The 14652-nt window shown below is 35.0% G+C and overlaps 1 protein-coding gene across 1 annotated transcript; it reads right to left on the bottom strand.

The window, feature by feature from the left end:
• Positions 1-1667: 1667 nt before the first annotated feature.
• On the bottom strand, positions 1668-6727 carry LOC145052646 (casein kinase 1-like protein HD16). Its single transcript, XM_079000503.1, has 16 exons — positions 5949-6727; positions 5227-5358; positions 5063-5136; positions 4897-4966; positions 4762-4817; positions 4504-4575; positions 4321-4415; positions 4161-4227; positions 3947-4076; positions 3649-3867; positions 3394-3536; positions 3134-3308; positions 2960-3050; positions 2716-2873; positions 2370-2558; positions 1668-2021 (listed from the first exon to the last, which is right to left on the bottom strand). Exons 1-16 carry the CDS (start codon positions 6366-6368, stop codon positions 1962-1964), a joined length of 2151 nt encoding a protein of 716 aa, XP_078856629.1. The 5' UTR covers positions 6369-6727; the 3' UTR covers positions 1668-1961.
• Positions 6728-14652: the final 7925 nt, after the last annotated feature.

Raw genomic sequence — 14652 nt, 5'->3', positions numbered from 1 at the left:
TCGATCCTTTGGATGCCTTGTGTATCCATACCTTCGTAATTATTCTTCACACAAATTGGCTCCTAGAAGTATACCTTGCATTTTTATTGGGTACAATAATCAAATATAAAGGATATAAATGACTTGACCCGGGAAGCTCTCGTATATATATCACTCTTCATGTGAGGTTTGATGAATCCACATTCCTATTTTTGACTACTGCATCTCATGTGCCTGTTTCTACACTCGAACTCAGCTCATTTCTGGATGATGGGCTACCTCTTGTTGCCTCCGCACCAAATGCCTCTTCTCCAGCGACCCAGTTGACGCCATATCAACCCACGATTTTACAAAGGCCTGCTCTGCCATGTGGGCTTTGTCCATCTACTACCCCTATGTTTCCCTCGCCGGTCTCTAGACACACCAACAACCCAACTGCCTCTTCTCCATCATCCGATAACGATGCGTCACCTCCCTCTTCTACTGTGCAATCTGCTCCTACCGACTCTGTCTCAACTCACCCAATGCAAACTCATTCAAAATCAGGCCTTATTATGACCGAACAGGAGATTTTCTATCTCTTGTATTGCATGCCTTACATGTTGCACTTCTCTCAGATATTCCACATAAAGGGTACAAATCGGCAGCTAAACACCCTCATTGGATGGCAGCCATGTGTGACGAGATGGAGGCTCTCATCCAAAACCGTATAAGGACACTTGTACCAAGACCCCATTCATCAAATGTTGTTGGATCTAAATGGGTCTATCGTACAAAATTCAAATGTGATGGAACTGTGGAAAGGTTTAAAGCACGCCTTGTAGCTCAAGGGTTTACTCAAATTCCAGTCCTTGACTATCATTTCGTTCTTGAACTCATCTTCTAGCAAACTTTACACCAAGTTCATTTTAACCAAGCTTCAAGTGGCGGACTTTTTTACCAAGAGTCTTCCACGATCTCCGTTTGAGTTCTTTTGATCTATGCTACATCTTGGTCCACCACCCATTCGCTTGAGGGGGGATATTAGATAATGTCGATCTACACCTGTTAAATGTTGTATTTATCTTGTATTTTATAGCTTATCCTTTGTTTTGTAATTATTCATTATATATACAAAGCTCACATGAGATTATGTGTGTGGTTCTTTTAATCTATTATCACAAGTCTAAGTACACTAACAGGTTTGGTGCAAACATTTCGTTGTAGTGAAAATCAACAGTGAAATACGTAGCGTTAGGTGATTCCATTGTAGTGTGTACAGTCGACGATTTCGAGCCCCAACTTCAGTTCCAAACATTGAACTCCTACTACTTTGATCAAGTGATTTCTCAAAAAAATAAAAAAAAAATTAATTGGGAACGATTTGGAGTATTTGTTAAGAACCCTAATTAAATGAGGTCCACATAATTTCTTTTAAATTAGTTAATTTGATTTACCGGTTAAAACCGGTATTAACCGATAATATTGGTGTAATTTAAACAAGTTAGTTGTTTTTTTATGTATAAAAAAAGAAGAAATTGCTGATATATAAACACAGATAAGAGGTAATTACCCTCCTAAGTCATTTTTCTTTTTATATTGGTTTGGAGTTTTTGTATTTTGTATATTTAGTTATTTTAAAACATGGCAAGGAAATGATTTTCATATGTAGAGCCAGGTAGGTTAGAATCAGTTCAAATCCAAACAAGGAGAAAAAAACAACATATAGCATTCATTCATGATCCAAAAGGAAAAGATAAAAGATAAGACGTACGTGCACAATCCTCGGTCCATGTGCGATTGTAGTCCAAAACCAAAACCAAAACCAAAACCCTTATCAATATGTACAAAATTTGGTAAGAAAAAAAAAGAAAGAAAAAACTTGCTTTTACGTTAGTTAGTAAGTAGTAGCAGCTCCTACTAGAGAGACATCTGAATTCACAACTCTAGGCACCAGATAGATCTGTATTGTAGATGAACGTAACACTAAACTGACTGACATCTCATGACACTGTCCGACCATAACAAACTGAAGCAATATACAGATTCTTCCCCCATTTTTCCTGTTGCATTATACTATTAGTTAATAAACCAACTCAAATATATAAATAATGAAACATGTAGTGTGTCAATGAGGCAATATTTGAAAATTTTGTGTAAATGAAAAAGGTGGAAAAGACAAAAACACCCTTCCCCATATCATGAATCATCATATCATGACACGGGATGAAAGATGAAAAGAGCATTTTCAGCCTTTGAACATACAAGAGATGACAAGCAAAAACTGTTCCACCTTTTCAGATTAGAAATTGCAAATGTATGTATGTCATGCATAAGAAATGATATTATTATTATTATTATTATTATTATTATTGTGAAAATAAAACAGGAAAGGAAAGGTGAGTGCTGACCTTAACATGTGTACTAGGAAAGGCGGAAGTGCGCAATGTTTCCTGTGTCTCATCTGCAGGCTTTCTTCTTGGGACACTAAGAACAAAAGCAGCCTGGTCCCACGTTGCAGCGGTTGATGTTATCCTATATCCACCATCCCATCTTCTATGAATACCTTCACTTGGATACAAAAAGTCCAGCTCCACCACCTGTTGAATCAATTCACATCAATCACTTGTTAAATATGCATAAAAATACCAATCAACCCACCAAACACTTATAACAAATCAACACAATAACACTATTATTAAAAAACTATGACTCAAATTTTGTAAAGGAGCTGTGTTTTAAATCTAAAAAAAAAACCTGGTCAGAAAATCCAGCACCACGGGACATAACAATTGCCCATTTACTTCCTGCAGTTGCCATAGCAGTCACATGAAACCCCTCTCTCCATTTTTTATTTATCCACTTAAATGGAAACGCTTCACTCACTTTATACGACTGCTGAATGTATTGAGTACCTACTTACACACACACACACACATAAATACAAACAATTATGACTTTAAAAAAGATATATATATATATATAACAATTTTGCCCTTACCCCTCGACATTACAACCAAGGAGCTCCCATTGTTGGCACCTGCTATTGCACTTATGTAGTAGTTCTTCTCCCATTGTTCCATAATCCAATCCTTCATTAACATAATAATAAATCGTTTATGGAAAAAATACAAACAAACAAACAAGACCTAAAAACAAGGAATGCATAATGAACCTTGTTAAGAAACATGGGGGAGAGTTCGTAAACTTGATGAGTGAATCCAGTTCCTGCATCCATGATAAGAGCCCATAAGTTTTGGCAAGAAGCCACACTGCTGATGAATAATCCATCTTCATTTCCTTTCTGAATATGTCCATGAAGTCTCACATCTGCCACGTTATAATGATACCTACAACACACAACAAATTTCTCAAAAACTTTTTTATGTGCTTTACACCACACACACACACACAAAAAAAAAAAAAAAGTCCTACCTCTGTTTCATGGGGCGACGTGCATTGTAAACACTTATCCATTGAGTTGCAGGTGTTCCCATTCGTACCTTCTTCTTTGGTTGTTCTTCATCTCCTTCCTCCATTGTAAATCTTCCTCTCTTGTGCCCAACTTGATACATAAGCTGTAACAGCATACATACAAACATGTTGCTGAGAAGGGTATACTCGACTTTTCACACCAACAGAAGTTAAATGCCTTCTTCATTCAAACATATGTAAATTTTGAACACATACCTTTTGAGCACCTTCAGTGTTGATGGGCCTAATATCGGGATTTGGGCCAACAATTCCATCAAAAAGTGAAATATATTTTGCATAATTCGGTTCCTCATCAAACTTCAAATTGACAACATATTCAACAAAGAGGCGAAATGGGGCAGGACAGAAGGCACAGAGTGTTTCTGGAGGAGTTGCCATCTTCTTCTTGCAAACTTGGAACCCTTTGTTTTCTCCCTAAATAAAACAAACCACCATGTAAGAAGAATAGCAAGATACTTTCCAGAATAAAAAAGTCAAAAAGTCAAAAGTCAACCTGGAATCCTTGCCATGGTAGTCGACCACGAAGAAGAAACACAAGTGTATAAGCAAGTGATTCCAAATCATCCCTTCGACTTCCTGTTCTTCCAAGATGAGCATGTACACTTGCATACCGAACAGTTCCCCTGAATAAATAAACTCAAATTAAAATTAAATGGAACAAAAAAAAAAAGATAACAGGAAACAAGAAAAGATCATCACAAACGTACCTAAAAACATCTGGTCTTTGATCATATTCAACATGAGATCCAGATGAAGTATCTCGCCACTTGGTGGCTGAAATATAAAATTATGTTTTAGCTTTTTGTTGCATTGATTAATATTATATAAATGTTTGTGGAAAAATACACAAAAAGATTAATGATTTACCTAAACCAAGATCAACAAGAAATAATTTCTTCTCATCTGATGTTCCTGGAGAACCAAGCAAAAAATTCTCAGGTTTAACATCACCATGTACATACCTGCAAATTGCAATACATCATTAACATTAGATTATAGATAACATACTGTGTTAAAAAGTTTAAAATCAAATAAATAAATAAAGACTACCCTCTAGAGTGGATCTTTTCTAATATTGAGATGGCTTCGATGGCAATGCATGCAACCATTTCAGTCGACATCCTAAAAAACATGAAATAGTTAATAAAGTATCAATAGATTGTAACTGGTCAATGGTTAAAAACAAAAAAGAAAATTTGGACTAAAAAATTCATTCTTGAATCAAAACTAAAGAACAATACTAAGCACAGGGACCAAAAATGTAGTTTATTCAATATCTTTTAAAGGCATAGTGAAATGGGAAATTACGTGTGTGAGTTGTTATTCCAGACATCCCATAAGCTAGGTCCAAGCATGTCCATGACCTTAAAAAAAAGTATAAAGGTTAGCTAGCATCCAATAAAGAGTGAATATTGTACAAAAAGAACGATGTTAAATACATACCATTATGTAGTATTCACCTTGCCTACCCTTAAAATGCACACGTGGTACACCATGACTTCCACCAAGAGCACTGAACATTACACACCAATAAATCATCAATTTAGCCATTTAAGAACCGAAATGTCAAAGCATACAAAAGTTGAAATGGAAAAACGAATTGACTTACTTGTAAACCTGCCATTCATATGGTGGCCCATAGTTACATCCTTTGCTGCTTCTGTGTTCAAATTTCAATGCAACCTTTTGAATCACAAGTAATAGATTAGATGACATTATTCATTCTTGCAGCTATTATATGAGAATATGCAACCAAAAAATACTATGTGATACCTCTATTGCTCCAGGACCAGTTCTTTCATTAGGAACTGGTGCATTCATGCGTCTCCCAACATATACCTGCCCAAATCCTCCCTTTCCAAGTTTTCTCTCAATCTTATATGATGGGGAACTGCCAACTTGGACCTGTTGTTAATGAAAGACATACACATTATTAAGCAAAGTGGACAGAATGAAAGATAATTTTAAGACCCATATAGACAAAAATGCCTTGTTTAACTGAATGTACTCAAAACATGCTTCAAAAGACCAAAAGGAACAATGTTTATAAGAACAAGCAGGGGGGGAATGAGACTTCAATTCAATCCACATCTATTGTTCATATACAAAAAACTTCATTTTTTGATACTCAATATCAGCCAAAATTAATCAACTGTTGGATTAAATAAGTTGTAGAATATTTGAAAGGGATATGAAACCAAAATCCAAAAACACAATGAATAAACCAAATAAACACAAGCTTGACTTTAAGCAATTAAATCCCTGAAAAGCAATGTAAGAGAATCTATAAAGCTAGAACAGAACATAAATTCCATCAGATGGGATAAAATACTATTAAAATACTCAGGCATCAAGCCATTGAATATTAGCAAAAATCCAATCCATGATGACAGAAGCAAATGTCTAATCATATAAAGTGTTAGGCTATATAACCTTGCACTTATTATTTTAATCGATAAAATTAAGACTTCAATTGAAAGAGGATAGACTTTTACCCTTTCAGGAAGTGGCGCAGTGCTGCCTTCTTCTTCAGCACCCAAATTCTTATCGGCGCTCAGGCCTGCACTATCGTAGTCATCCATCTCCTTTTCCCCAACTTCTTCCTCTTCTTCTTTTTCCTTCTTTATCTCCGCCGCTGCTAATTCTTCGTTTTTACCTTTCTCTTCTTCCTTTGGCGTCGTTCTTACTGCATTCTTCTCATCGGCGTCTTCATCGCTCACCACCGCCGCTTTCTTCCTTCCCCGTCCGTTCTTCTGTACGACTGGATTAATTTGTCCTGTTTTCCTATTAGCTTTTCTCCCTTTCTTGATCGTTTTCTTCTCTTCCTCTTCGACTGGCTTCGGTTTGGTATTATCTGCAGCAATCGGTCGTTTCGATGGTCTCCCTGTGCGTACTCCGCTACGCAATTGAGGCATTATCGATCATCCGTAAATCAAAATTGAGTAAACATAAAAACCTAATTCCATCATGACGCCGAATCGATCACTATATGAAATTCAACCAAATACGCGATGAAAAAATCGAATCAGTGTATGTACAGTGAAATTTTACTCGAGTTACGGTTCCGATTGATGAATTTTTCAGAGATCTGTGGAGGGAAACGAAAAAATGCTTCAAAATTTAGCTAAAATCGGAATTCATAAAAAAGAAAATTTCACAATATGCATAAATAATTGTTTACGCATCCTAGGGTTTATGCGTGTGAATTATATTGGAGAATTCTAGTGAGATTTCAGCGAGTGTAGAACAAGGTGTTTCAATCGCGTTGTTGGCGAGTGTGGCGGTGATTTATTCGTGTTACCATAAGCAATAAGAAATTTCCAGAACAAATAGGGTGGAAACTAGAACGGCATCGTCACATAAGTTTGCAATATTTGCAATTTAGCCACTAAGCTTTATTTTCGTTCACAATGATGCTGGAAGAAGTGGAATTGAAAACGAATCTTAAGAATTTGAATCTAATTTTATGTGTTTTGGTTTAGGGTTTATGAAACGGTTTGCCGGAAAATGGAATTGGAATTTATGTTAAATGACAAATTATCATGTTTACTTTGTTTTATAAGTTATATGAACATTCATGCCAATATATTACGGAAATCATGTTAATAAACATCATAACTTAAAGTCATTCAACTTCGCGTCATAATAATATTACCAAAAAACATAACAATATTTCGATACATCCCTATCGAAGATACAAAAAACTTAAAAATACAAAATATCAAGCAACATCATAATAAACATTCTAAAAGAACTCAAAAATCCAAAATACCAATTAACATCCTAATAAGCATCCTAATTAATAATATTATCCTTCTAAAATGTATTTGACCCAAACCTCTCTATCGCCTTCTTCAATTTGCCAAAAGTTTTGTACGTTTATAGGATCACTTTTTATCTTGGTCAAAGCTTTGAACTTCTCAGCTTGACTTAATGAATTCATCTTTAAAATCTTCGGAGGGATCTTCTCACCCAGTTCGTTGATCTTCATGTCAAATTTAATACATTGACTCAAGTCCTTTGATATTTCTTTAAGACTTTCAGTAATCAAACCAACGCATTATGGAACACATCGTCGGTACGACGTTTCCTCTTATTAAAGCGAACACTTGGTGAAATTTCCTCATTTTGCACTGCTGTATTATGGATAATTTTCTGTTCATACAAATCCATATCATATTAAGGTTGTAATGTAATTTTCTACAAGTAAATATAACATTGAGAGTGTAAACAGGAAGCATTTTGCTACTGTTGTTAAATAACACCATTCGTTTTCACAAATGTTGTTAAAAAAAAGATGAACAAAAACAGGAAGCATTTGTTGTTGTTACAAGCTATTTTCATTGATTAATGGAGAACAATCTGGTTTTCGAGAAGATAAACAACATTGTTTTCACATAAACAACAGATTTTAAATAAGCATCGATCTTCACTGAATTCGATTTGTTGTTTTTACATACTCGATTTTAACATAAAATTGACAAATTCAATTTTCACTGAAATCGATTTTTAGGAAGAAAAAAAGCCCAAATTCGACTTTCACATATTCGATTTTCACATATATGGATTTTCACAGCAAGAAACAGGGTTCAATCAATAGAAAACCATCGATTTTTTACAGCAATTTAAGAGGGGGAGAGAGAGCGCTAGATATTCAGAGTGAGAGATATCGAGATCGATAGTTGTAGCGATACACATACCTGGCAAAGAGATGGATAAGAAGAGTTGAGTGTGATGTTAGTTGCAATTCAATTTTGACGAAGAGATGGAGTTTCGGCTGCAATTGATTTTGACAAATAAGTGAGATAGGGTTTGGTTTTTAGAATTGTTTTGTTAAAATGTTTCACTTTCCTTTATAACATAAAATTATGTGGTATACTAGTTGATTATGTGGTACGTGATATACTAGTTGTCTTGTGATACTTGCATTGAAGACCCCAAGGGAAGCCCGTGGCACTTGGATGTCAGACCATGTGGGGGTGCCTATGGCTTTCCAGGTAAAGACCATGGGGGTGCCCATGGCACTTGGTTATAAGACCATGTGGGGGTGCCCATGACTTTCCAGGTAAAGACCATGGGGGTGCCCATGACACTTGGTTATAAGACCATGTAGGGGTGCCCATGACATTCCAAGTAAGACCATGGGGGTGCCCATGACACATAGGTGTAAGACCCTAGGGGGAGTGTAACACCCATAATCAGAAAGACCAAGAAAGGAAGGAAAACCCTAAGTCAAGGGGGTTAACTCGTCAAGTCCAAGGAGGAATTTGACGAGTCGGAGCGTGATCCGTGTCGCGGCTTAAGTGACCGGCTCGGCGAGTCGGGGAGACTGACTCGGCGGGTCTGGTCTGGGTTGGGAAAACCCTAGTTTCGGGACTTGTACCCTATTTAAGCATCTCATTCATCTTCTATCAGCCTCATTTGTATCCCCCATTGTCCAGAAGTTATCCCACGAAACCGTAGTGCTCTCTTTGAGTGTGTGAGCCAATATTGAAGGATTTTGAGTGTTCTTGAAGCCTAGAAGGAGAAGAAGGAGTTGAGGGTTCAAGAGGAAGGTTGTGGATCCAGAAGATTCATCTCTTTTGCTGCTCATTTTAGTAACCAAGTTTCCTCCTTGTCTTGTTATTGTTAGATCTCTTCATGTCCCTCTTTATGAGATTTTGGACCAAGTATGATGCATTTCGGGATGTGGACGTCCTCAAGATAGATCCCTTCAGCTCTAGGTGTGTCTTGGCCTAGAGACCCATAAAGCATTAGTTTTTGGTATGTTGGTAAAGCAACTTTGCCCCAAGCCCTAGCCCTATAGTGTTTTAAGCCCATATCTCTTTGGTTTCACGTAAAGTTTGCAACTTTATGTGAGGAATAGGCTTGGGAAGAGTGGATCTACAGTTTGGAGCCCTAACATGGCTCGAAAAGCCACTGTATGGATTAAGAACTGAAGCGACTCGGCGAGTAGTATGAAGATGGGGATGAACTCGACGAGTTGGATGAACAACTCGGCGAGTCTGTTGAAGACGACCTAGGACTCGGCGAGTTTGTTCTTGGACTCGGCGAGTCAAGTCGCGTGTAACACTCTAAAATTTTAAGCCAATTTAAACTTTTCAAAAACAATCCGGTTTCACAAAGTTATTACAAAAAGGTTTTCAATACAATTATTATCAGAGTCTTCCCAGAAACATATCATAAAACATAATCATGAGGAGCGGTACGATCACGCCTTTGTCTTGCCACGGTCTCCTGAAGAACCTGAAAAACATTAAACCACAACTGTAAGCCCGAAAGCTTAGTGAGATACCCCCAAAATACCAACCACATATACCATACACGCATAACATGCCATAACATAACAAAACACAGAACAACCATGCACTTCGGGTCTACTGTGTGACTGGTCCGCCGCACCGGCCTTCAGTCCACCTGGTCCACCCTCCGAGTCTAACCACATACATCGAGTCTGCAGTGTGATTGGTCCGCCCGCACCGGGCTTTAATCCACCTGGTCCAGTCTCTGAGTCTACAGTATGACTGGTCCGCCCGCACTGGGCCTTCAGTCGGCCTGGTCCACTCTCCGAGCTGTTCTTCATCCAAGTTGAGTCTTCTCACTATAGTTTACTTAGAGTGGTAATTAGAGTTATGTGACAAATTATTTTGTGTGATCTTTATATGATGCGATACACTACATTATTTCTATGTGATTTATGCTATGTATGTTTCAGAGTTTACAAAGTCAGGATCAGAAGGTCCACAGAGTTAAGACCAAAGGGTCCACAGAGTTATGGGACTGGAGGGTCCCACTGAGACACATTGACCAAAGGGTCAAACAAAGTTATAACCTCGAGTGGCTAATATGTGATGTATGTGGTATTTTGGGGAGCTCACTAAGCTTCGTGCTTACAGTGTTATGTGTTATGTGTTATGTGTTTCAGGTTAGCGGGACGACACCGACTTGATTGCACACACCAGAGGAAGAGTTATGTCTTGAGGATCCTGGATTATTAATTAATCAAATATGGAGTTATGTTTTGAAAATTGAACAAATGAGATTGTTTTACAAGTGTTATGAAATGTATGCATTTTAAAAATGAAAATTTTGTTTTAAATTTTCACGTCGTTACAACTTATATATTTGGAGTTTGTATAAGTTACAAAATCACCATTTTAAACTTATATTTGAGTATTTCAAAATTTGACGTTGTTAATGTTTTATTAATAACGTTTTTATAAAACCGGATTTTATTTTAAAACAATAATTTGTTACATCTTATGTTCACATTATAAATTTTGAAAACCAAACTCCATGTGATATTTATTTTGTCCAAAATTTTTTTAGCACGTGAAAAACTAATTTATCAACCACACATAATAATTGCATAAAATAAGCAACACAACATGCATAAAATTATATGTGCATAAACATAACCAACTAGTGACATTTTTTGTGAGATAACACAAAAAATACCAAGTCCATTCCTAAAGGGACATTTTAAGGGACCAAAAAATATTCTTGTAATATTGTTGTAGAAACCCCCACTTAAGTAAACACCATTTTCTTGCAAAAGATTTGAAGAACTTCTTGAGAGTTAAAATTCAACAATTGTTGCTAAAAGTCCAACAACCCTTTGTAAACAACATTAGTGACACTTTTCAGAAACTACCACTAACTTTTAGCATGTAGTTAAACTCGAAAATTGTCTTGTTGTCTTAAAAAAATGGCTCCAACTTTATTTCTTGTTACATTTTTTGTACAAATAGTTTATTTCTAACAACTACTCTCTTACTTATAAAAAAATAAACTAAGAAAACTAATTTATTTAATTTATTACATACCATATGAATAAATAAATTATTACAAGCATTTTTATAAAACAACCAACACAACAAACAATGGTTATTGGCTAGTTTATTCACATCATACATATCAACATACACATAAATAAACCTTTGTTTTTCTAAGACAACTTTAAATGACAAATGATGCATGAAAACTTTTGTCACATAAAATAACAATTATTAAAGTTCTCATAGAAAATATGTATGAGCTTGTTTTTATACAAAACCAAGTTATCCATATTCTCCAGAAACTAATATTTCCAAAAATTAAAAAATCTAACCAAACTTACAAGGTGACTCTGATACCAATTGTTGAGTTTTTATTCAAAAACTAGTTTCAAAAACAAGAAATTTAGCAAGGGAAGACTTGATAATTTTTGAATAACATAAACAAGTTAAACCCACCAAGGATCTTCTTACAAAGTTTGGGAAGAAAACAAACACAACCAAATAAAAAGAAGAACAAATAATAACCTTTGTAGTTCTTTGGATCCTCTTGGGAGGCTTGGAAGTTGATGAAGAATGATGAACTTTAGAGACACCAACAAGAAGCCAACTTGATGTAGATGCTAGTCTAAAACTCATAACTCTTAAGCCTTGAAGTTCATAACCAAAGTATGAACTTCAAGAGAGTATAAAAGCAAGTAATATCTTCATGACTTAAGAAGAAAATGAGAGAGAGTAACATGCCTAGCATGTTACGGTTTTGTGCATCTTCAAGCCAAAGAATGAAAGCTTCACTCTCATATGTGTGTGTGTGTATATATATATATATATATATATATATATATATATATATATATATATATATATATATATATATATATAACATGCATAATATATATGAGTCTTTAACCATTAAGCACTCATGCTTCTACTAGCTAGATTTGTTCCCCATGCTTCTCATTATTTTATATTAAATAAGTATAAGATCATGTTCTTCTTTTGAATAAACATTTGAAAGCACCATGCATCTCATTACTTTACATTAAATAAGTATAAGACAATGCTATTCTTTTGAATAAACAATTAAAAGCACCATATATCTCATTAATTTACATTAAACTATCTTAAAAGCCACACTCTTCCTTTTTTACTCTTATTTTATAAAATAATAAAAGAAAGAAGACAAAATCTTTATATTTTATAAACCAAGTTTATAAAATATAAACTTTAACTTTTTGGTAAAAGACAAAAATAACTCATCTAGTCCAAAATGTTGTGCATGACTTATTAATTCATACCATATAATTTAATATATAATGTTAGTTGCTAATGAAAATTATTATTTCCTAAAAATAAATAATTTTCGATTTAATTATAAGAGTTTATTGAATATTTATTAAAATCAATTTCTAATAAATAATCAATTATATCAAGTTGTTGTTGGTGTGACTTTGTAGTATCATATGTTAATTAGCAATATCACTTTAATATAATTTTTGAGCATATTAGATCTTTCACAAACTCCTAGATCTTTGAAATCCATTGAATCTTATCGATGACAAGTTTAATCTCGTTTAATTTCAATTACATGAAACTGCGTCGCAACTGTCGTCATGCCCCCAGTCAACATAACAACCATTTCCATTGTCGGAACCGCCAACCCCGAAAAATACCTTCGTACACGTCCTACCTAGCTCGCTCACCTTTCAGCCATTTGACAAACATTTTCCCCCTTTATCTACTCTTCGAATTGATTTCCAGGACCTTGAGGATAATGTCCATGTTAAGGGGGAAGGAATTGATACGTGTCTCGAGCCATACCGAAGGCCGCTTCCATGGCCGGACCCATCAAAGATGTTGTACATTAAATGGGCAAGCCTTTTGCGATACTCTTGCAACACCTTCCATATTGTCATTGTCATTAAAGCTTTGCATGGATATGTACGTTTGGAGTCCCACGATTTCATGTTACTACTTTATAGTTTTTCATGCATTTTCCCATTACTAGGAGATAGATAATTATTAGCATTAATTCCATTACTCCATGTTTCTAAGTTTTAATTAGCATTTTCATTTCTTTTGTTATATAAATTGGTGTATGTTGCATTATGGAAAATGTAGAGAAAATTGATCCAAATTCTAGTATCTTTGTCTTTGATCTTTGGAGACTAGCAATCTTGATTGTCTTTAAATCAACGAAGAGGTATTGACAAGATCTTCAACTCTTATTTAGATTGTTTTTCATAACAATAAACCGATCTTAATTTTGGTTTCTATGTCGCACATTGTTGTGCTGCAACTTCCAAAAATCATAACTTTCTCTTATGAAGTCAGATTTGGACATTCTTTATATGCACGCTCTCGGTTTTGAGATTACTATAACTTTTTTCAAGACTATTTATTCTAAATAATCTTCTATAAAAAGCGTTTATTTACGTGACTGATCTTTTATACTGTTAGGTGAAAATGAGATGTTACAAAAGTCAGGTTGTAATGTCCTATGCATATAATCTAACAGTTAGGCTATGTTTGGCGCGCCACAAGTTAGCTGATAAGTTAGCTTATTTTCCAAGCTTTTTTATGTTGTTATTTTTAGTAAACCAAAAAGTAACTTATAAACTAGCTTTTTAAAAAACTATTTAGACTAGCTTTTTAGGAGTTTTTTAAATTTTTTCCAAATATACCCCTTAATTAATTATAGTAACACATTTATTTAAAATGACATTTTCTATATTTCAGTTACCTTTTCAGTTATCAGCTAGTTTTTCAGCTAGTACGACATAACCTTAGTGCTGACAAGTGAGTACGACATAGCCTTAGTGCTGACAAGTGAGTACGACATAGCCTTAGTGCTGACAAGTGAGTACTGACACGAAAGGAACTTGCATTTAAATTAACATGATTCACAAATTGCATCCATCAGTATCATGATTTTGAGAATCTTGCATTCATCATAATCATGATTTTGAGAATGTTTGCATTTTATTTTAAAAAGGCACAGTTTATGCAATAAGTGGAGAAAGGAAATAACACAAAAATGTTTACACAGAATTTGACAATGGGTTGTGGGATATGTCATGTCCTATGTTATTCTTAGCATTTTACTCTCATTCGGGTCGTAAAGCCTCACACTTGTTTTAATAATGGCATACATCTCAATATTTGCATGAGGATGATTTCTAGAAATACAAAAGATTTCTAGAAGACTATCACTATGTGTACTAAAAGTCTCGAGTGGAGGATAACCATCTCCATAAAAGTTGGTATATGTTTAATAGAATTTTCAAAATATAATGTCAAAAAAAAAAAACTAAAAATACAATATGTAACCGGATAGATTTATCAAAAGCAATGTCTTGATAACAAAAAGTCATAAGTATAATGTCGCACCACAAAGCATGAAGATATAACGCTATGGCACAAA

The sequence above is a fragment of the Lactuca serriola genome, chromosome 5 (genome assembly GCF_051521515.1).
Source record: "Lactuca serriola cultivar US96UC23 chromosome 5, Lser_US96UC23_V15, whole genome shotgun sequence".
Taxonomy (NCBI): domain Eukaryota; kingdom Viridiplantae; phylum Streptophyta; class Magnoliopsida; order Asterales; family Asteraceae; genus Lactuca; species Lactuca serriola.
The sequence above is the reverse complement of the archived record's forward strand: the minus strand, read 5'-3'. Positions and strand labels throughout refer to the sequence as shown.